Here is a 24,229-nt window from a genome sequence, read left to right as displayed (position 1 = left end):
AAGATGTCTGGCTCTAGGTGAGTGATCACATCATCATGATTATCTTAGTCGTGAATATCTTTTTTGTACAGTTCTTCTGTGTATTCTTGCCACCTCTTCTGAATCACTTTGTTATACAGTAGAATTTAACACAACATTGTAAATCAGCTATATTTCAATAAAATAAATTTTAAAAATATTCCACTGAATGTACCACAGTTTACTGTCTATTCACCTACTAGAGGACTTCTTGATTGCTTCCAAGTTTTGGCAATTATGAATAAAGCTGCTATGCAAAGTTTTCATATCGATATAATATTTTAACTAACTTATATATTAAATGGGCTTCCCTGGTGGCTCAGACTGTAAAGAATCCACCCTCAGTGTGGAAGACCTTGGTTCAATCCCTGGGTTGGGAAGATCCCCTGGAGAAGGGAAAGGCTACCCACTCCAGTATTCTTGCCTGGGGAATTCCATGGACAGAGGAGCCTGGCAGGCTACAGTCCATGGGGTCGCAGATATTAAATACTGACGTATAATTGCTGAATCACATAGTAAGTGTATTTTAGTTTATTTTAGTTTTATAGGAAACTATCAAACTGTTTTCTGAAGTGATCATACTGTTTTTGCATTCTCACCAGCAATGAATGAGAGTTCCTGTTGCTGCACATCCACACCAAGATTTGGTGTCAGTGCTCTGAATTTTGGCCATTCTAATAGGAAGGACTGTTGCTAAAGCTGAAACTGCAATACTTTGGCCACCTGATGCGACGAGTTGACTCACTGGAAAAGACTCTGATGCTGGGAAAGGTTGGGGGCGGGAGGAGAAGGGGACGACAGAGAATGAGATGGCTGGATGGCATCACCGACTCTGTGGACATGAGTTTGAGTGAACTCTGGGAGTTGGTGATGGACAGGGAGGCCTGGCGTGCTGTGATTCATGGGGTCGCGGAGAGTTGGACATGACTGAGCAACTGAACTGAACTGAACTGAACTGAAGAGGTGTGTAGTGGTACCTCATTGTTGTTTTAATTTGCATTTCCCTGTGGGCATGCTAGGGGCGTGCTTCCCCAGTAGCTTAGACAATAAATCGTCTGCCTGCAATGCGGGAGACCTGGGTTTGATCCCTGGATCAGGAAGATCCCCTGGAGAAGGAAATGGCAACCTACTCCAGTACTCTTGCCTGGAAAATTCCATGGGTGGAGGAGCCTGGTAGGCTATAGTCCATGAGGATCACAAAGAGTCGGACATGACTGAGCAACTTTACTGGCGGACATGTGATATGGAGCATTTTTTTTGAATACTTATCTGCCATCTGTATATCTTCTTTGATGAGGTGTCCATTCAGGTCGTTGGCCCATTTTAAAATCAAGTTTTTTGTCTTATTGTTGAGTCCTAAGAATTCTTCATATGCTTTGGAAGATAGTACTTTTTCAGATATGTCTTTTACAAATATTTTCTACCAGTTGGTGGCTTGTGTTCTGGTTCTTGACAGAGTCTTTCACCAGAAGTTTTTAATTAATGAAGTCCAGCTTATCGGTGATTTCTTTCTTGATTTGTGCTTTTGATATTGTATCTAGTAAAAGTCATTACCAACCAAAAGTAAACTAGATTTTCTCCTATGTTGTCTTCTAGTATTGTAGGTTTTTGTTTTGCATTTAGGTCTATGATCCTTTTTTAATTAATTTTTTGAAGGTTGTAAGTCTTGTGTCTAGCTTAGTTTTTTTTGCATGTGACTGTCCAGTTGTTCTAGCACCATTCATTGAAAAGACTGCTCCACGGTGTTCCTATTGTTGCTTTGTCAAAGGTCAGTTAACTATATTTACTGAGTCTGTTTCTGGGCTCTCTATTCTGTTCTATTGATCTGTTTGTCTATTCTTTGCCAATCCACACTGATACTGACCTTATTACTGTAGCTGTACAGTATATCTTGAAAATAGGTTGTGTCAGTCTTTCCACTTCATTCTTCTTAATTAACCTTGTGCTTACTTTCTGAGTCTTTTGCTTATAACTTGCTGGGATTTTGACTGGGATTGTATTGAATCAAGTTGAAAAGAACTGACATCTTGATAATATTGCCTTCTAATCCATGAACATGGAATATCTCTCTTATTTAGTTCTAGTTCTTTGATTTCTTTAATCAGTTTTGTAGTTTTCCTCATATACATTTTATCCATATTTTGTTAGATTTATACATATTTCATTTGGAGGGATACCAATGTAAATGGTAATTGTGCTTTTAATTTCATTTGTTCATTGTTAGTAGAAGCAACAGTTAGAACTGGACATGGAACAACAGACTGGTTCCAAATTGGGAAAGGAGTACGTCAAGGCTGTATATTGTCACCCTACTTATTTAACTTATATGCAGAGTACATTATGAGAAATGCTGGACTGGATGAAGCACAAGCTGGAATCAAGATTTCCGGGAGAAATATCAATAACCTCAGATATGCAGATGACACCACCCTTATGGCAGAAAGCAATGAAGAACTAAAGAGCATCTTGATGAAAGCGAAAGAGGTTAAGTGAAAAAGTTGGCTTAAAGCTCAACATTCAGAAAACAAAGATCATGGCATCTGATCCCATCACTTCATGGCAAACAGATGGGGAAACAGTGGCAGACTTTATTTTTTGGCGCTCCAAAATCACTTCAGATGGTGACTGCAGCCATGAAATTAAAAGACGCTTACTCCTGGGAAGGAAAGTTATGACCAACCTAGACAGCTTATTAAAAAAAAAAAAGCAGAGACATTACTTTGCCAACGAAGGTCCATCTAGTCAAAGCTGTGGTTTTTCCAGTAGTCATGTGTGGATGTGAGAGTTGGACTATAAAAAAGCTGTGCCAAAGAATTGATGCTTTTGAACTGTGGTGTTGAAGGCTCTTAAGAGTCCCTTGGACAGCAAGGAGACCTAACCAGTCCACCCTAAAGGAAATGAGTCCTAAATATTCATCGGAAGGACTGATGCTGAAGCTGAAACTCCAATACTTTGGCCACCTGATGTGAAGAACTGACTCATTTGAAAAGACCCTGATGCTGGGAAAGATTGAAGGCGGGAGAAGAGGACAACAGATGAGATGGTTGGATGGCACCACCGACTCAATGGACATGGGTTTGAGTAAGCTCCGGGAGTTGGTGATGGACAGGGAGGCCTGGCGTGCTGTAGTCCACGGGGTTGCAAAGAGTTGGACACGACTGAGCAACTGAAGTGAACTGAAGGACAGCAATTGACTTTTGTAAATTAACCTTCTATCCTGAAACCTTGCTATCATCATATCAGTTATTAGTATCAGAAATGCTTTTTGCTTTTTAAAAAAATTCTTTTGGTTCTCCTACATGTTTACAATCATGTCATCTCTAAACAATGGTAATCTTTCATCTTTTCTTTCCCTGTCTGTATATCTTTGTCTTATTGCATTAGCTAGGATTTACAGTATGATGTTGAAAATGAGTAGTAAGAAAGAACATCCTTATCTTGTTCTCCCCTATTTCTAGTTTACTGAGAGTTTTTGTCATGAATGGGTGTTGGATTTTGTTAAATGCTGTTTCTGAATCTATTGATAAGATCATGTCATTTTTCTTCTTTAGTCTGTTGATGTGGTGAATTTCATTAATTTTCAAATGTTCAAAGTCTTGCAAAACTGGGATAAATTTCACTTGGTTTTAACAATAAAATCAATAATTTTAAGTTTGATTTGGGAGTTTAAAAAAGTTTTTCACTAACCAAAACCCCATTTATAGCTCTTAAAATCTTATCCTTATGAAATTAATGTAATTTAGTTCTAATACTAAATACTAATTTTTGCCAAGAATTTCTTAAAACAAGCACTCCTTCATGCATCTTAAATCCCTCCATTTATCCAAATAATATATGTGTACTTTCAGAGACCCATCTAAGTACCCATATGTTCTGTCTCTCCACACACACATGCACATAGAGATAATTTAGTACCACTGTTTTATGATGAGATTGTATACAAGTCTTACAACAGGGTATAATTTGTCTTTATATCTTCAAGTTCATTATACAGCAAAAGAGGGAGGAGAGAAAAGTTGGGATAGATACACTGGTAGATGTTTCAAAAATTATTTTTATTGTTACATTTCAAAGAGGACATAGGAAGAAAAAAAGCCAGTTATCCAATAACTGCTACACCTTTCAGAGGGAGGCAACCAGAACTCCAGTCCCAGTTCAAAGCTACACACACCAGAGCCCAAACAGCTGCCTCTCAACCTGACTGGAGGTGCTGACAGATATGTGTATGTCATCAATCCAGGGAGGCTTGGGGTTAAAAGAAACTTTCTTTATTGCAAGTGTCCAAGTCCTTAGGATTCATCCTTAAAGATACTAGAAGATGAGAAAGACCACACACCAAGACTATGTTTAGTCTTTAGACTAGCAAGCAGCCAGTTTGTTTTAGGATGCATTGTATCAGACATCACAGTACATAAAGAAAATCTGCTTTTTGTGAAGGGCCACCATGCATTTTCAGATCTAATTTATGATAAAGTGCAGCCGCAGGCCAACCAGATGTCTAGATAATACAGTCAGTGCAAAAATTCAAATAGGTAAGTTGGGGCTTTGATGAGGCTCAGTTCAGTTCAGTCGCTCAGTCGTGTCCGACTCTTTGCGACCCCATGGACTGCAGCACGCCAGGCCTCCCTGTTCATCACCAACTCCCGGATGAGGCTGGCATACTGCAACATATAAATGAATCTTGAAAATAAAAGGTAAAGTCTATCTCCAAAAGTTTGTTTGGTAAGGTGACTTGAGAAAAGTTATGTTAAGCACTTCCCACACATCCCTCCCCTCCTCTGCCAAAAACAAAAAACACCACACAAAAACCCTACCTGAAAATTATCTTGAAAACCAAGTCAAAACTGTGTGGTAAAAAAAGAGAGTGCTTTTTCCAGGTAAAGGAGTTCAAGATAATTTACAGGCAGACATATTTTTATTAGTAAAAGTCACAAATAGGAAAAGATTTATTGGCTAACACTGAGGTGTGTGCTTAAAAAAAATGCTTTGATTAATACGTCAATGAGAAAAGAAAACAACAAGCGTGTTTTTGTTTCCAGTTTTGAATTTTCCAGCAAGAGTTGGCAAAATCAACAGGGTATTAAAACAAAACCCAGGAAAACTCAGTCAATCTTTTTCCCATTGTCTGCCTCATTTCTTTCTGGTCACCGTGAATTCAATTCCCAATTAGCTGAGGACAACATGACGGTCAAAGACGGATTTTCGCTGCTCCTGAACTTGAAGCTTCCAACGCTGCTGGGCATACTCGACCTTATTCAGCACATTGGCTCGACTGCGGGAGCGGGCCAGCACATCATGGGCATTTGCAAAAGGCTGGTGATCCTGAAAGTGCAGGAATGGAGAACATCAGACGGCACGATCCATGTAAAACACACACACACACAATAGCAGTTATCCAGCCACAGAGACTGGAGCAGCTGGACTGTTAAACAGACCATCTAATTTAGCCAAGCATTCTTAGGCACTCAATACCAGAAGTAGGATGAACTCAACTACAGAAATAGGTGATTCAAATAAAACAAGCAATGAGGAGATATCTGTGCAATGTTCCCATGAGTCACCATTTCCAAAGACATTTCCCTTAAGAAAGAGGAACCAAGATAAAGACAGTGGTCATTTTAACTTAGAGAAGCCTTTTTTGATGAGCTGTGGAAAGAAACTCTATTTGCATGTTAATATCGACAAGTTACAGATAGAGTAGGGCTTTGCCTTGCTTTATTCAATACCATCCAGCTAATCTGTGACTGAGGAAAGAGCTGTCTTTTTAATATCCTATCCTGACTCTCATATATATTAGAATTGTTACTTGCCAGCTTGGGACCACATTCATCCTGGGAGATGAATTGACTGGATCCTATCTTGGTTGTTTTTTATATTTACTTACCACCTGACCTGCCTCTTGAGAAACCTGTATGCAGGTCAGGAAGCAACAGTCAGAACTGGACATGGAACAACAGACTGGTTCCAAATAGGAAAAGGAGTACGTCAAGGCTGTATATTGTCACCCTGCTTATTTAACTTATATGCAGAGTACATCATGAGGAACGCTGGGCTGGAAGAAGCACAAGCTGGAATCCAGATTGCCAGGAGAAATAGCAATAACCTCAGATATGCAGATGACACCACCCTTATGGCAGAAAGTGAAGAGGAACTCAAAAGCCTCTTGATGAAAGTGAAAGAGGAGAGTGAAAAGGTTGGCTTGAAGCTCAACATTCAGAAGACAAAGATCATGGCATCTGGTCCCATCACTTCATGGGAAATAGATGGAAAAACAGTGGAAACAGTGTCAGACTTTATTTTTTTGGGCTCCAAAATCACTGCAGATGCTGATTGCAGCCATGAAATTAAAAGACGCTTACTCCTTGGAAGGAAAGTTATGACCAGCCTAGATAGCATATTAAAAAGCAGAGATATTACTTTGCCAACCAAGGTCCGTCTAGTCAAGGCTATGGTTTTTCCCGTGGTCAGGTATGGATGTGAGAGTTGGACTGTGAAGAAAGCTGAGCACCGAAGAATTGATGCTTTTGAACTGTGGTGTTGGAGAAGACTCTTGAGAGTCCCTTGTACTGCAAGGAGATCCAACCAGTCTATTCTAAAGGAGATCAATCCTGGGTGTTCATTGGAAGGACTGATGCTAAAGCTGAAACTGCAATACTTTGGCCACCTGATGCGACGAGTTGACTCACTGGAAAAGACTCTGATGCTGGGAAAGGTTGGGGGCGGGAGGAGAAGGGGACGACAGAGAATGAGATGGCTGGATGGCATCACCGACTCTGTGGACATGAGTTTGAGTGAACTCCGGGAGTTGGTGATGGACAGGGAGGCCTGGCGTGCTGTGATTCATGGGGTCGCGGAGAGTCGGACACGACTGAGCAACTGAACTGAACTTTTGTTTTATTATTTATTTGGCTGTCCCAGGTCTTATTTGCAGCACGCAAGATCTTTAGATGCAGCATGTGGAATCTTTAGTTGCAGCATGTGGGATCTAATTCCCTGACCAGGGATTGAACTCAGATGCCCTGCATTGGTAGTGCAGTCTTAGCCACTGGTCCACCAGGAATTCCCATCTTGGGTGGTTTTAATTTCTTCTTATGCTCTCGACACATACACTTAAAACTTTTTCATTCTCCCCATCCCCTTCCTCAGTCTATAATGGACAGACATGTACCTCAAGTGCTACAATTACCCTCGACTGCTAAGGACAGTAAAGGATTATTACTTCAGCATTTCTATTTGATAAAGTCTTGAATCTTCCATTGCTGAGCATATAGTAGCTTCCATGTTAGCTGCTGCCTGAGAAGAGAGACTATTGCAGGGTCACCCAGGTATGTGGGAAGAAAACCAACCTATCCTGATCAAAATAAACCAATACCACTGATGTTTGTCATCATTACACAGGAAACCACCATGCTAATCTATCTATGAATAAGATATAAACACAGCTGCCCAAATGACAAAAGGCATTCAGTACTAATTTATTGCTTTTGTTTGTCTTTTCCTTGATCTCTTTTTCCTGAACTTGAATAAGCAAAGCTTCTAAATGTTCCAACATAGGAGATAAGTCACAAGTCAGTGCTGTTAAACTTGGCCTCTTGAAAAGAATATTGTTTTGCTTCTGCATGTCTGCCAAAGCTCTATTATATACCCAGGGCAGGAGACAGCATGTCTGTGGAAAGCTGTAGATAACTGCATAACTATATATATATATATATATACATATATATAAAAACTATAATAAACAGTGTTTTAACACCTGGTCTTCTTTTTATAGCAAGATATTTATATAATGTCAACATTTCAAAGACAGCAAAGAGCTTTCTATAAAGAATCTACCCCTGCCTTCTTTACCAAAATTGCTTCAACTTTTCACTTAATTTAGGTAATATCTTGTACAAACCCCATTCTTTTTTTTAACCTTACAAATGAAAATAATAAAAACAATTCCATAAAGTTCAAATGTTTCAAAGTTGTAAGAAAAGTGGTTAGGAAAAAGGAAGACTGATTACTTTGTTGTTGGATTACTGTATTTTCCATGAAAAAGTAAACCAATCCAAGGTCATCTAATAAATAAGCACAAACACAAGTCTTAGCTCCCTTAACCTTGACTTGGTGTCACATCTTGTCAACATACAGAGTTTGTTCAGGGAGATTAAAATGGCACTATACGAACACAGTGCTTTAATGAACTTGTATATAAAACATTATCACCGTTGGTTTGTTTTGGCATAAACAGGACTGGGAAGAGGGATGTGCTTTACCAGCAGAGTACTTCTCAATTTTCATAGTCTTTTTATCTGCTCTTCAAGGCAGGGGGAGAAACATCATCTTAAGAAACAATTTAAAGGACTAAACAAACCAGTTAATCCTTTTGGTCTATTCTCCATCAGAACAAGATTGAACTAGCTGCTCGTGCTCATGTATGCTGGGAGAACGCACATAGAGATTTACCCTTTATATATATTTGCTCTTTTTACACCAGATAAAATTACAATAAATACAAAACATGTTTTAATGAAATGCTTTGATAACAGTAATGATGTGTCATGGATATATGATACAGTAAATATTGTGACGACTTGCAGTGAACCTCTTAACTATTTGTGCTCTCACTTGATTCAAAGAACTCAATACCCAACAAACATGGAAAAAAATAAAACAGAATTTAACTGAGGATTTAACAAAAGCATGTTTAAAGGCACATAAAGAGTGAGGAACTCTCATCTTGGATTAGCAACAATTGTAGGAATTTAACTTCAACTTCTTATTGTACAGAGTTGTTCTCATACATTCATTGCTCTGTTCAGAAAACCTCTCTCTACCCAGAATCAGTTTAACTGATATCCAAAAGTCAGCCAGGCCTCTAAAGACAATGTTCCTACATGTTTTCATCCACACATTTGTGTGTCCATTTATTTTATGTTCTGTGTATTAACATTGAAAGTGACAGTGTTAGTCAGTCATGTCTAACTCTTTGTGACTCCATGAACTATATACCCTGCCAGGCTCCTCTGTCCATGGAATTCTCCAGGCAAGAATACTGGAGTGGGTTGCCATTCCCTTCTCCAGGGATCTTCCCGGCCCAGGGATCAAACCTAGGTCTCCTGCATTGCAGACAGACTCTTTACCATCTGAGCCGCCAGGGAAGCCCTAATATTGTCTATTCCTAGATAGAATATTAAAAAGCAGAGACATTACTTTGCCAACCAAGGTCCACCTAGTCAAGGCTATGGTTTTTCCCGTGGTCATGTATGGATGTGAGAGTTGGACTGTGAAGAAAGCTGATCGCCGAAGAATTGATGCTTTTGAACTGTGGTGCTGGAGAAGACTCTTGAGAGTCCCTTGGACTGCAAGGAGATCCAACCAGTCCATTCTAAAGGAGATCAATCCTGGGTGTTCATTGGAAGGACTGATGCTAAAGCTGAAACTCCAATACTTTGCCCACCTCATGTGAAGAGTTGACTCACTGGAAAAAGAGTCTGATGCTAGGAGGGATTGCGGGTGGGAGGAGAAGGGGATGACAGAGAATGAGATGGCTGGATGGCATCACCGACTCGATGGACATGAGTTTGAGTGAACTCCGGGAGTTGGCGATGGACAGGGAGGCCTGGCGTGCTGTGATTCATGGGGTCGCAAAGAGTCGGACACGACTAAGCAACTGAACTGAACTGAAAGTCAGGAACCTGATATTTAATGCTATAAGCAATGTATATAAGTCAGAGCTTTTATCTATGTGCCTATAATGAAATGGTTTGTGTGGTCTTGGACATATAACATTTTTATATGTTAGTAGTTCTCACCTGAGGGTGATTTTGACCCCCAGGAACACCTGGCACTGTCTGTGAACATTTTTGATTGTCAGAATTGGGATAAGGGGTGATACTCATTTCTAATGGGTAGAGGTCAGGGATGACATTAGATATCATACAGTGAATACAACAATCATCTGACCCAAAATGTCAATGGGAAACATCATACGTGAATGAAAATTATATGAGAACAGTATTTGAAACTCTAATGCTTCCTGATATGGAAAAGTTACTCATTATGTGTTGGTTGAATTAATAAAGGATGCAAGGGGAAAAGAGGCAAACAGAGGTGTTTCTATGAAAGTTCTTCACAAAACAAAAATGAAATCTTGCTCAAGTAAGTTGAGTATTCACAATTGATATTCATGAAACAAGCAGGCTCTGTTTGTAATTATAACTTGAGCCATTCAGTTGGGATCTCCTTTCTCATCTTGTACCAATGGGGCCACAAGCTGTTCCAGAGTAAAAGGACTTTTGACTGTGGTTGGCAAGGGTTCACTCTGGCTTTGGCTTTTGAAATTGATTTCTGAAACTCTACTAAATTTTATCCACTTTAAGAAATATAGTTCAATAAAGTAATCCAAAATACAACATAATTTCTAAAAAATATTATATAATGATGAAATAGTGGAAAATTTGGAAACAAACCCAAATAATGATAAAGACATATTGAAAGTGAAAGAAAGTGAAAGTGAAGCCGCTCAGTCGTGTCCGACTCTTTGCGACCCCATGGACTGTAGCCTACCAGGGTCTTCCGTCCATGGGATTTTCCAGGCAAGAATACTGGAGTGGGTTGACATTTCCTTCTCCAGGAGATCTTCCCGACCCAGGGATTGAACCCAGGTTTCCCACATTGTAGGCAGACGCTTTACCATCTGAGCCACCAGGGAAGTCCAAAGACATATTAAATAACAAATAACGAATTATGGACTATGTCAATTTCTCAGCAGTTTTGAATGATATATTAATTATATATACAAATATGAATGTGTTTTAAAGATAGGAAGAAAATCAGGAGTGCTGGTTTTATTTTTCTCTAGAGTTTAAGACCACAGATTATTTAAAGAAGGAGGAAAATAGGAAACACAAAACATCAGCAAGTTAGCAAGCTGCTCTTCATTAAGTAAAGAACATCATGGTTTTCATGCTTCCCTCCACTAAAGCCTCTTTGCCTTCAAAATATTTGGTGATGTTGACAGGAAAGGTGGTAGTTTAGGTTGGAGCCTGGGGAGAAAACTATCTCCGATGCTTTCCTCAACATAAACAGGAAAAGGTGATAAAAAAACTGTGCCCCTGATACAGAAAGCCAAAGCCTTGTACAGCACACTCACCAAGGATCATCTGTCTAAGCCACCATATTTACAGCTTTACAGAGCAATTTCCTCATAAAGAGACACACTTATATTAGACCCATCTTAAGTTTCTCTGGTTGAGGATGTGCTCCAGCACATGGACATTCATATGGAACTACTCTTCACCTGCACTGTACATCAGATGATGACAGAGACTGGCATGAGACCTAACAGATGACAGACTTAACAGTGGGGGCATGTGAAAAACTTACCCCAACATCATCATCGCTCTGGATCAACTGTGAGTGTCCAAACAGGCGTCTCTTCAGTATGGGCTCAACCAGAGTAAGATATACCATGTATAGAAGTAGAAGGCCCAAAATGGAGAGATAAATTATAATGGTAACCTAAAGGAAATTGAAAATAAGTTACATCTCTATTCAAGCCAAGAAATCAGAATTTTGTATGATAATACTAAAGCCATAGTCAAGACTGACCCATCTGTTAAGCACACAGGATTTCTATACAAACCAGATTCCAACATAAGAAACCAACTCACCTCTTCACCAAAGTATTATTTATAGAAAAAGAGGAAAGAAAGCATTTTTTTTGTCTTTGGGGCCTTTTCACAAGTCTTCAAAATTCCATCTTCACCTACCACTAATCATTGTTACCACTGCTACCAAAGCAGTTTTCTTTTTTCACCTGAATACAGTGTCCTAGATTCAACAGCACTGCAGTCAAGACCACTTTCCATTAGGAACCCTAACAGAAAATGTAATTTAGATGAATTTTAACAGCATACTGTTTTAGATCAATTCAGACATACAAAAATACCTTTTAGGCACAAGATTTTCTTGAGATCTTAATTTGTGTGGTGTCAAGCAGTAGAGTGTGACACCTCCCACTAGAACGGCTACAGTTAAAGACAGACAATACCAAATGTTAGTGAGAATGTACAGAAACTGAACCCTCATACATCGCTGGTTAAGAATGTAAAACGGTACAGCTATTTTAGAATACAATCTGGCAGATTCTTAAAAAGTTAAATATAAACTTACCTCTTTTAGGAATCTACCTGAGTGAAAGGAAAACATTTATCCAAAGCACATACACTGATATTCATAACAACATTATTCCTAAGAATAAAAATCTGGAAATATTCCAAATATCCATCAACTGATGAATGGAAAAAGAAAATGTGGTATATTCATGTAGTAGAATGCTATTCAGTAATAAGAAGGAATTAAGTACTGATACATGCTATAGCATGAATAAACCTCAAAAGCATTACGCTGTGTGAAAGAAACCAGTCGTAGAAAAGCACACATTTTCTGATCCTATTTCTGTGAAATGTCCAGATCTAGACATACAAAGCAGAACAGTGATTATCCAGGGCTGGGAGTGGGTTTCTCTGGTGGCTCAGACGGTAAAGAACCTCAACCGGCAATGCAAGAGACCCAGGTTGAATCCTTAGGCTGGGAAGATCCCCTGGAGAAGGGAACCTACTCCAGGATTCCTGCCTAGAGAATCACGTGGACAGAGAAGCCTGGTGGGCTAGGGTCCACAGAGACGCAGAGTCAGACACAACTGAGAGACTAACACTTTCACTTCAATTTCAGGGCTGGAGATAGGCATGGGATCAATGATAAATGGGCATCAGGGATCTTTTGGGGGTAATGGGAATGTTCTAAAACTGGATTTTAAAAAATGGTTTTAAATTTGCTAAAATTTATAAAACTGTACACTTAATATGAGTGACATTTGGGGATGCAAATTATACATTAAAATTTTGTTAAGAAATAAAAAAGCCTATGATGACTTCTCTACAGGAAGGCATCCTGCTGGAGTAGAAGGTCTCTGGCATGGTCAATCACAACAGGAATTTTGTAACTGGTACAGCTGGCCACTCCAGACTCCCCTGAAGCCTTTTTTTGGGGAACAGAAATGGAAACCCCATATAAAAATTGGGAAAAAGAACTACTAGCTACCATAATAAAGTAATTGAACTCATTAGAGGTCCAAATTGTGATGAAAGTGATCTACATTCCATTTCCTATAAAATATAAAGAAAGAAAATCTTAAAATCCAGCAGTGATGTTTCTAGGATAGTGTCATCACTAAATATGTAACTTTTTCTAAGAGTTGAGAGGGCACGAAGAAGGTCTAATTATGCTGCTTTCTCACTAATCTTTGGCATTCATGGACCAAGGAGATGCTGGAATGTCTTTCTGGGAAATGCTAATTACACACAGGGTTTCTTTGTGCCATTTCACATATCACACCCATCTGAGGTGTCCTAATTAATCTCCAAAGCATCTCAATGAGGCAGGTGGAGAGTAGGCTTATTACTCCTTTCAGAGTGGGGGCTGGAGATAAGGAAGAAGTAGGTAAGAGGGTATTGGAGAAGAGGATGGAAGAGCAATAGTTAGGTAACTAAATAGAATTTCAATGTCCAGCATTTTCTTTCCTTTTTAGATACTATCAAAAACTGTTTCAGAAGCAGAAAAGATGGATTTTTTTTCTTTTCTTACCTTGATCGTAACAGAACTTCTTTCTTCATATTTGCATTCACAGCGAAGACAGTATGCTTCTACGTCAGGCCCCCGCACAGGCATGGGATCCACAACATGAAGGCAATCACTGAAAAAAACAAAGATAAAATACTGTCTAAACCTAGCTGGATTTTCTACTCACACTGATCAAACCTTTCCTGAAATCCAGAATAATCACTGAGCTTACCCAGTGAAATAACATAAGGAACAAATAATCAGTAAGGGAAGTGAAATCATTTCTTCTCAATATTAGCAATTTGGTAAGATCTAATAGTCTAAGATGGAGGAGGAAATGGCAACCCACTTCAGTATTCTTGCCTGGAGAATCCCATGGACAGAGAAGCCTGGCGGGCTACCGTCCATGGGGTTGCAAAGAGTCAGACATGACTGATAGACTGAGCACACAACAGTCTAATAAACCGTTCAGTTGCTCAGTCGTGTCTGACTCTTTGTGACCCCATGGAATGCAGCACGGCATGCCTCCCTGTCTATCACCAACTCCTGGAGCTTACTCAAACTCATATCCATTGAGTCGGTGGTGCCATCCAACCATCTCATCCTCTGTCATCCCCTTCTTCTCCCACCTTCAATCTTTCCCAGCATCAGGGTCTTTTCAAATGAGTCAGTTCTTCACAATGGGTAGCCAAAGTATTGGAGTTTCAGCTTCAACAGCAGTCCTTCCAATGAATATTCAGGACTGATTTCCTTTAGGATGAACTGGTTGGATCTCCTTGCAGTCCAAGGGACTCTCAAGAGTCTTCTCCAATACCACAGTTCAAAAGCATCAATTCTTTGGTGCTCAGCTTTTATAGTCCAACTCTCACATCCATACATGACTACTGGAAAAACCAAAGCTTTGACTAGAGGAACCTTTGTTGGCAAAGTAACGTCTCTGCTTTTTAATATGCTGTCTAGGTTGGTCACAGCTTTTCTTCCAAGGAGCAAGTGTCTTTTAATTTCATGGCTGCAGTCACCATCTGCAGTGATTCTGAGCCCCCCCAAAATAGTCTGTCACTGATTCCATTGTCTCCCCATCTATTTGCCATGAAGTGATGGGACCAGATGCCATGAACTTAGTTTTCTGAATGTTGAGTTTTAAGCCAACTTTTTCACTCTCCTCTTTTACTTTCAGCAAGTGGCTCTTTAGCAAAGCAGAGAGGGTCTTCTTTGCTTTCTGCCATAAGGGTGGTGTCATCTGCATATCTGAAGTTATTGATATTCCTCCTGGCAATCTTGATTCCAGCTTGTGCTTCATCCAGCCTGGCGTTATGCACACTGTACTCTGCATAGAACTTAAATAAGCAGGGTGACAATATACAGCCTTGACGTACTCCTTTACCGATTTGGAACTGTTGTTCCATGTCCAGTTCTAACTGTGGCTTCCTGATCTGCACACAGATTTCTCAGGAGGCAGGTCAGGTGGTCTGGTATTCCCATTTCTTGAAGAATTTTCCAGAGTTTGTTGTGATCCACACAGTCAAAGGCTTTGGCATAGTCAATAAAGCAGAAGTAGATATTTTTCTGGAACTCTTTTGCTTTTTCAATGATCCAACCATAAAGACACATATGTAGCAGCTATTTTTCAAAAGTGCTATTCATTGTTAAAAAAAATGCACCTAAAAATCCCAAATGGGACTGAAAGCTACTTACCAGATCAAGTCATATTCAGACTTGTTCTTTTAGCAAGTAAAGCTGGTAAACTGATTTAAGGTGATCTGGAGCATTATTCCGGAGAAGGCAATGGCAAGCCACTCCAGTACTCTTGCCTAGAAAATCCCATGGATGGAGCAGCCTGGTGGGCTGCAGTCCGTGGGGTCACTAAGGGTCGGACACGACTGAGTGACTTCACTTTCACTTTTCACTTTCACATATTGGAGAAGGAAATGGCAACCCACTCCAGTGTTCTTGCTTGGAGAATCCCAGGGACGGGGGAGCCTGGTGGGCTTCCATCTATGGGGTCACACAGAGTCGGACACGACTGAAGTGACTTAGCAGCAGCAGCAGCAGGAGCATTATTCAAACACGATTACCTCTTTTACGAATTAACTAACATTATCTGAACTGCCACATGTGGTATATGAGTGGCTAATCACACCTAACACCAAACTATGAAACTCTGAAAACCAAACACCAGAGTAAGAAATAATTACTTTTCTTAAGGAGTCTATTTAAAAAGCATGGAGAATTAGGTTTAGGACAATAAAAATGTTTAAAAATGAAAACATTACCTGGCAACAGTACATAAATAATAATAAAAGGCTGAATGTTTTTGTTGTTGGATGTTGTTTATTTTCTCCCCATTTGCCATTTATTTATGGCTAATGAAAAAGCAATTCTACTCAAAAAATCTTATTTTCTAGAAGTCTGTCAATTCTAGGAAATAATTAAATTCTTACTCTCCACAGCTGTTAAGAGCCCACTACTCTGATCCCCTTCAGCAAAGGTAGGCAAAGCTCTCGTGTTCTCCTGCCGGCCCCTCTCGTCATCTGTCCCTTAGGCACTTCTGGCTGCCTTAAGAACTCTACCACAGCATCCTGTCTCATGCAGGCTTCCTGTCTGTCTCACTCTACCCACCTTCTTGGCAGCACCCAGTGCTCCAGGCTGATTCTTTCCTTTTGCCCTATCAGAACATACTTTTTTGTGTTCTGTTCCCTGTGAACCGTGGTAGGACAAAGGAAACCCAAAGCGGCATAAGTGATAAAATTTCTGTCAGTTTTCCTTAACAGGTAATTTAATTTTAACAAAGGTAGTAACAAAAAAGTAAGTCTCAACTGGCAGAACTTCAAACAAGAGTAAGGTCCCAAACTTACACCATACAAGTGCGTGGTATCTGTTCCAAACATACTGAAGACCAGGAATGTATCCAGCTGGATGCAGGTATAAAATAGACAGAGGAAGCTAAATCCCATTGCAGGTGTATCTAGCTCAGAACCATGGAGGGCATGTAGCCCAAAACTCTCAGAGACCTCACCTGCATGAGGTCAGACTAAATGAACAGCTAAAAGGACTGGAATAAAAGGCTCCTTCCTCCTAAGACAGCTGTATTTCTGTCTTGCTTTAAATGATTTAAGGTGACCTGGGCTATTATTCAAATGCAAGATTAATTCTTTTATGAATTAACCAAGAACATCTAAACTGCCACAGTGTGGTATATGAATAGCTAATCATACCTAACAGTTCCCCCCCACCTCACCTCACCCATATTTCTTTGAACCTCCGGAAAATGAGATTTATCTCCTACTTAGTTTCCTAGATCAGCTTCAGAAGCCTTAGTCACAATACTTAAGAATTACTTGGGAATCTAAGTATTGAGTATTTCTTTGGAAGTACAAATACAGTTAATAACAAAGAGATTCTGAGTGCTGTGCAGGATGGGAAAGGAAACAGGAAATTTGGTTCTGCCTGGCCAGTCATTGTAAATACAGAACCCAAATACAGAACTCGGCCACTTTAGGAACTAGGCAACACCTCCCCCTAGTGACAAAAGGAGGACATTATCAGCTTCGAATCCCACCCCAACACAAACCAGAAAACTCAAACTTTTCTTAAGCTAGACAGTATAGGTCAATGAAGAATTAAAGCTGACAACTGGACAAAATGGAGGCCAGGAGGTAAATATATATATCTAACATATATATTATATATATATATATAAGTATACTTACCAGGAAGTAAATACATTACATTTACCAGGAGGTAAATACTGGTATTCCCTGGTGGCTCAGTGGTAAACCTAACTGCTTGCAATGCAGGAGACCTGGGTTCAATCCCTGGGTTGGAAAGATACCCTGGAAAAGGGAATGGCAAGGCATTCCAATATTCTTGCCTGGAGAATTCAATGGACAGAGGAGCCTAGCAGGCTGCAGTCCATGGGGTCACAAAGAGTCAGGCATGACTGAGCTATTAACACTTTCACTTATATATATGTGTATATATATAGTGTCAAATTATATATATATATATATAATGTATATAATATATACATACATACATACATATAGAGTCAGATAAAATACTGGAAGCCTCAGAAGACTATAACATCTTGATTAATCATAACTTGCCTACCCTTCTAAAGCCTTTCAGCCTTCTAAAAACTTTCAGTGACATCTGTGAACCTATGCAGAGTAAAAGGCTAAGCTGCAGACAGGAAGCAAGGGTGAGAAGGAAGAAAAATTCCAAAGCAAGCCTTGTTTTCAGTTGTTTATTTTCAAAGCTCCCTATTTTCACCAGTTGCTGCTGCTGCTGCTAAGTCGCTTCAGTCGTGTCCAATTCTGTGTGACCCCATAGACGGCAGCCCACCAGGCTCCCCCATTCCTGGGATTCTCCAGGCAAGAACACTGGAGTGGGTTGCTATTTCCTTTTCCAATGGGTGAAAGTGAAGCCGCTCAGTCGTGTCCGACTCTTAGCGACCCCATGGACTGCAGCCCACCAGGCTCCTCCATCCACGGAATTTTCCAGGCAAGAGTACTGGAGTGGCTTTTTACCAGTAACCAGGGATAAATGACATATGGCTCTCTGTGAACCTGGAGTTACAAAAAGCCTGTGAGAAGATTAGTGTTAAACACTTGAACAGTGAGTTCATTCGCCACTCAAGTAACAAGTGGCACACTCTATCACTGATAACAGAGTAGACTGATCATAAGTGCTCAGTACTTTAGGGACATTTACAGGAATAACTTATTTGAGGTTTCTATTCATATAAAATAACTTGTGGATATAAAACCTAAAAGAATAGCCATATCACTTTGTAATACAAGACAGTTTAAAGTGGAACACAGAAGTTCTCAAGAACACACTTACCAAATGTCAGATTACACTTAAATGGGAACTTAGGGACTGAACTTCATGGGAAGAATAGACAATGGTATCAAAAAAGCTAAACATGCTCAAAGTCTGCATTTTCTTATTCAAAGTCAGCTTGGAATATTGTAATCGAATGAATTTAATTCTGCTTTCAAACTTTTAGGTCTATTTCACTGTGAAATCAGGTACATGTTACAGTATGGTAACATCTGGAGCTATTTTTCTTCTATGCCTATCCTGGCAATCTTCCATTGCAAACCATAAAATGTCCCAGTCCAGGGTAAGGAGCCCACCTATCCTTAAATGACTGCTTCCCAATCATTTTATGGCACGTGTAGAAAAAGCTATCATTTGTAAGGTTCACTGGGATAAACACAAAAGACTACTGGTGACAAACCAGTCAGGATCCCAGTCATTGCCAGATTATATACCAAGGGCTGAAGGGATCAATGACTTGGCATATCTATAACCTACTGGCCCACCAATTGGTAAGCTCTGATATCTATGGCTCATTCCTGCTCCTTCCTGAGCCTTCTGACATTTTTCAACATAGTCTTCTATATCTGACAATATAGCATCAAAACCTACAAGTTATAAAAATTATAACCCAGATAAATGAGGCTTGCTTACCGTCAACTGAGAAGCAAGAAGGGCCTAAATTTAAGGGCACACAGAAGGGTAGATATGGGAAGTTCAGATGCCACAAACTCAGCCCCATCCCAGTGTAAAACCCTCCCTGCCTGGGGCTTTTGGCTATATTCCTTTAGACTTAGTTGATGCACTCAGGGTCTAACTCTCACTTTTTCAAATGGAAATGGAATTCAACACTTTTGCTTAAATACTTAAAAAGAAAACAATACATTGGATGAATATCCAGCGCTAACAGTAACAACCAAAGAAAGGTGACAGATAATTCAGTAACACAGAATACTTACCAGTCTTTTTGGGATATGTTCTTATTATAAATATGCCCAGAATTATCTTTATAGGGAGGACAGATACATTTACATCGGACATCCTCAGAATTCTGTAACCAAAATAGAAACTTAGTATAGCTTGTTGAGTTTATCATCAATATTTTTAGAAACTGCAGCTTACACATTTTGTTAAGCATCCCCTGCCAAGTATTCTAAAACTATTCATTTAAATTTTTAAATAACTTTAGGAGACACAAGTTTTTAAAAAACCATTAGTAGTGCTCATGAATAATTACATAATACATAAAATTATTTTGAAATAATACCTAGTATCTGTGGTTTATTAAGCACATTTTTCAGTCACGTGACAAAATTGTGCCAACGTTATTATCATCTATCTGCCAGTAGGAAGACACAATAGACTGACAGCTGTGCCTGCAAATAAGAATGTTAACTGCCAAAAGATTAGGAAATATCAAACTAAAAATTGCAAAACAAGTCACAATTCTACCCATCATCCTTCCACCCTTTGGTCTAAAGGCATTGATATGGATAAAGTGAGTTGGGCCAGAGTCCTAAAGAAGGGATGAAGTTTTAGAGGCACTCAGCTACAATAAAAAAGCAAGTACATTAAGGAAGTAGCTTGAATGTAGCTGAGATCAGTTTGGTATACTCTTCCCAGGAAACTTTGCTTCTAATCCCTGGGAGACAGAGAGGATAACTACTGAAAAAGCAAGTTTGAAGTGAAGAAGACTTGACTAAATTTATGAACAGAGGGAGTAGGAGATGCTTTCTCAGCAAAGGGGAATCTAATCTCAGAAGGAAGGCAGTGGCTCATTAGTCTCCAGAGAACCAAGCCCAGAACTCCTATATATAGTGGTATGTCTGGCAGAGTTGTTGATAGGTCATTTACTCTTCAGCAGCTACTTAGTGAAAATTTGTCCTGTGCCAGACCTTGTGCGAAAGGAGGTGGATTCATATAAGTCTAAGACATGGTTCCTGCCTACAATTTACACACCCAAGTAAAGAAGACTGAAAAATACATGGTTACAGTAATATACCACTTAAAGTGATGACAGTAGATATGCAGAAGGTGCCATCAGTGTTTTGAAAATCTGGAGACTTGCTACTGTCCCTTTTTCTGAAGAGAACTGGGGGAGATTTCAAAAAAACCTTGACATAAACAACAAGGACCTGCTATAATAACCTACAATGAAAACGAACCTGAGTTATTTTGCTGTACACTTGAAACTAACACAGCATTATAAATTAACTATATTTCAATAAATAAAAAGAATCCCTAACCAAACCTCCCCATTTGTATTTCTGTTACTCATCTTTCCTAGCCCCTGTATTTAAAGGTATTATAGAGTAAAGCTCCAATTTAAAAAATGCAAGTATCATTCTGTTTTCCCATCATATTAATGTGAATACCTTCTGTTTCCTCCAGTAATGAGCCAGCTCATCAAGGAGGAAGCACAGGGCTGGTTTGGAGCATATGGGCATGAAGGGGACTAGAGAGCAGCATGAGGGTGAAGTAGGAGATAGATGGGTTCCAGGTTGGAAATTTACTATTAGTCACCTCCTCAGATGGTGACTACAGCCACAAAATTAAAAGACACTTGCTCCTTGGAAGAAAAGCTATGACAAACCTAGATAGCATATTAAAAAGCAGAGACATTACTTTGCCAACAAAGGTCCATCTAGTCAAAGCTATGGTTTTCCCAGTAGTCATGTGTGGATGTGAGAGTTGGACCATAAAGAGGGCTGAATGCTGAAGAATTGATGCTTATGAACTGTGGTGTTGGAGAAGACTCTTGAGAGTCCCTTGGACTGTATGGAGATCAAACTAGTCAATACTAAAGAAAATAAATCCTGAATATTTATTGGAAAGACTGATGCTGAAGCTCTAATACTCTGGACACCTGATGCAAAGAACTGACTCATTAGAAAAGACCCTGATGCTGGGAAAGATTGAAGGCAGGAAGTGAAGGGGAGGACAGAGGATGAGACAGTTGGATGGCATCACTGACTCAGTGGATATGAGTTTGAGTAAGCTCCAGGAGATGGTGAAGGACAGGGAAGCCTGGTGTGCTGTAGTCCATGAGGTGGCAGAGTCAGACATGACTGAGCAACTCAGCAACAACTGTCCTCTTTGCATTTTTTGAGATAAGATACAGGTGGGCTCCAGTTGAGGAATTTACAGCTGACAAAAACAGGGTAAATAGCCAGTCTTTATCTCTTACCTGAAGGGAATAATCATGGCAAGGACAAAGCAAGGAAAAAATCCTGTCTGATAAGGGAGATACTGCTGCTGCTAAGTCACTTCAGTCGTGTCCGACTCTGTGTGATCCCACAGACGGCAGCCCACCAGGCTCCCCCGTCCCTGGGATTCTCCAGGCAAGAACACTGGAGTGGGTTGCCATTGCCTTCTCCAATGTGTGAAAGTGAAAAGTGAAAGTGAAATCGCTCAGTCGTGTCCGACCCTTAGCGACCCCATGGACTGCAGCCTACCAGGCCCCTCCATCCATGGGATTTTCCAGGCAAGAGTACTGGAGTGGCCTGCCATTGCCTTCTCCGAAGGGAGATACTACACATGCGCAAAAAGGCTCCTTGGAATCAAAAGTCAGAGGATAATTCCAGGCCATAATCAGTCTTGCTCCTCCCAGAAGCCTTCACTTTTAGATCCATCTTGGCTAGGGTATGTGTGCACACCCCGGGGGAGGGTCCTGAGACAAATTAACCAGGGGTGGGGGTGGGATGACAAAGCAAGGTGACTGCCCTGAGGGAAGAGGAAGACCCGGAAAACTGCCCCTTTACAAAGGATTTAAACTTCCCAACAGCGCGACTCTCTCTGAGCTTGCCCAGGAGCCTTTCCGCATGTACTTTTCTTTTCAATAAATTTTTAGTTTACTCTTTACCTTCTGCCTCCTTGCCTGCTTTTGTTTTTGACTAGGCAGGTAAGCCTAGGGACCCTAGCCCTAACTGTTGGCTCCTGTGGTCCAGTGGTTAGGACTCCCCGTCTGGGAAACCAAGATTTGGCTTCCAGCTACCACTGGCTGCTGCTTGCTCCAAGCTGCCACTTACTGCTATGCGAGTAAGAAATCGAGGGGATGAAAAGGGCCAAGAAACGGAGCAGGGGAGAAGGTCACAACTTCACCTCTCCTATAGTTTGGATCCTCCCTTACCCACTAAATTATCAAGGAAAGAGAAGGCAACCAAGGGGCTAAGAGAGCCTGGAGGGAGTGAAGTGAGGCTATGAGGCCGGTGAGAGACTCTGTAGGTCCTTCCTATTGAAGAAGGAAGGCTGCCAGGAGAGGCAAGTTCCCACAGTGGGAAGGGAATCTGTTCAGGGATGAGTTGAGAGGAGTTAGTTAGTTCCTAAGAGGTAAGACACCTGTGAGCTGGGGGTTTCCCATCCGGGCTTGGGGAATTTCGGAGGGTGGTCCGTGAGGCTGGTGAAGGGTGACGGTAGACTGTCAGAGCTTAAGTGTAAAGCTCAAGTTAAAAGCTCTCAGAGGTGGACAGGCTGTAAAGTTGGACGTGGGTCCGTCAGGGCTGGGAAAGGAAATTGAAGGAGCCGGACATGCTGCCCGGGCCCCGTCGGGACCAGTGGGGCGGGGTGGGGTGTCAGCGCCGGGGGCGGGGGCTGTCCGGCTGTCAGGGCTGGAGGGCGGGAGTGCCACCCGGCTGTCCGGAGGGTTTCGGGCGGGGGTCTGCCAGGGCTGTAACGCTAGGGATCGGGCTGGCAGGGCTGGCAGAGGACTGGGGTGGGGCTCAGGTGGACAAGGCCGGAGGCAGCGGAGGAGCGCCGGTCTGAAGCGAAGGCTGGGAGGGACTCACCTTGGCGGCGTCTGACAGCTGCACCAGCAGCAGCACCGAGAGCGCCAGGCAGGACAGGCTGAGCATGGAGGCGAGACGAAGGAGGCCGGCCCACAGGGTCGCCATCGCGGCCAGGCCCAGCAGTCGCCACAGCCGGAGCCCCCGAGACCAGCTCCCGGCCGGGCTCCGGCTCGGGCTCGGGCTCCGCCGCCCGCACTTCCGCCTGGGCCCTCGCGTCACGGGCCGCGCCGGGTCAGCTACGAAAAGCATGCGCCCCGGAAACGGTTCCCGGCGCTGGGGCCGGGAGGCCGCGCCGTGCTTAGAAGCTTAGGCGGCCTCTCCCCGGCACAGCCTGCGCTCGGCGGAGCTTCGAGGCGCTAGGATGTCTTTCCCCGGCACAGAAGCAGCCGGGCCGCGGCCCGCCAGTGAGCTGGGAGGTCCTCCCATCCGGGGCGAACCCCTCTCCCGCCCACCCCGCGCAGAAAGCCCGGGATGTCAGATCCCCTAGCAAGCCCGGGGTTCGCCGGAGCGACCCCTGCGAGGCCGGAGCCGTTCGCTGCCAGCCTCAGGAGGACGGAGCGAGCCCCAGCCTCAGGAATTGCTGAGAGGCGGCCCGTCCCGGCCGGCGCAAGCGGGGTGGGTGCTAAGCTTGGGAACAGGTATGATACTGACCGAGCCATCCCTTCCCCGGAAGCCCACCCGCAGTTAGAGGGTCGAGGGGCCCTCTCCGGCACTTTGGTACTGACCTGCGGCCCACTCGCCTCCCGGAACCCGTTCCCGGGGAGGCTGCTAACAATCTGTGAGCTGCCTTCGTGGGCGTGGCCTCCGTTTGGGGCTCCTCGCTGCCCTTCCGCTGGGGGCTGACCGCTTAGACCCGGCCTGCCGCCAGGAACTGGGCCACAGCAGAGGGGCTGGGCTGGGCCAGGCCAGGCTCCGGAAGGTGTGGAGTTGACGAAAGAATCTCCCTAGTAGCCGTCTCCGCCTAAGATTTCAGAAGACAGGGGATCACGGTGCTA

The 24,229-nt window shown here is 41.9% G+C and overlaps 1 protein-coding gene across 2 annotated transcripts; it reads right to left on the bottom strand.

Annotated features, from left to right (window-relative positions):
- Positions 1-4,054: 4,054 nt before the first annotated feature.
- On the bottom strand, positions 4,055-23,530 carry TMEM9B (TMEM9 domain family member B). Of its 2 annotated transcripts, XM_055423411.2 has the most exons (5): positions 23,235-23,530; positions 19,410-19,501; positions 13,651-13,759; positions 11,389-11,523; positions 4,055-5,340 (listed from the first exon to the last, which is right to left on the bottom strand). In XM_055423411.2, the coding sequence occupies exons 1-5, from the start codon at positions 23,481-23,483 to the stop codon at positions 5,185-5,187; spliced, it is 741 nt and encodes a 246-aa protein (XP_055279386.1). In that variant the 5' UTR covers positions 23,484-23,530; the 3' UTR covers positions 4,055-5,184. The 2 variants fall into 2 exon arrangements, with proteins under 2 accessions (XP_055279386.1, XP_088699217.1); XM_088843091.1 differs by lacking the exon at positions 19,410-19,501 and having other exon boundaries at positions 23,235-23,376.
- Positions 23,531-24,229: the final 699 nt, after the last annotated feature.

Source organism: Moschus berezovskii, chromosome 14 (genome assembly GCF_049115385.1).
Source record: "Moschus berezovskii isolate FMDL1 chromosome 14, NW_MosBer_1.0, whole genome shotgun sequence".
Taxonomy (NCBI): Eukaryota; Metazoa; Chordata; class Mammalia; order Artiodactyla; family Moschidae; genus Moschus; species Moschus berezovskii.
This window is presented reverse-complemented; position numbering and strand designations above follow the sequence as displayed.

Bases quoted from the DNA above. Each gene is read 5' to 3' on its own strand.
- TMEM9B (XM_055423411.2), bottom strand. From the start codon at position 23,483: ATGCTTTTCGTAGCTGACCCGGCGCGGCCCGTGACGCGAGGGCCCAGG. The intron at 13,760-19,409 runs GTAAGTATTCTG...TGTTTTTTTCAG, and splicing joins AACATATCCCAAAAAGACTG to TGATTGCCTTCATGTTGTGG. The intron at 11,524-13,650 runs GTAAGAAAAGAA...AATTTCCTTTAG, and splicing joins GAAGTTCTGTTACGATCAAG to GTTACCATTATAATTTATCT.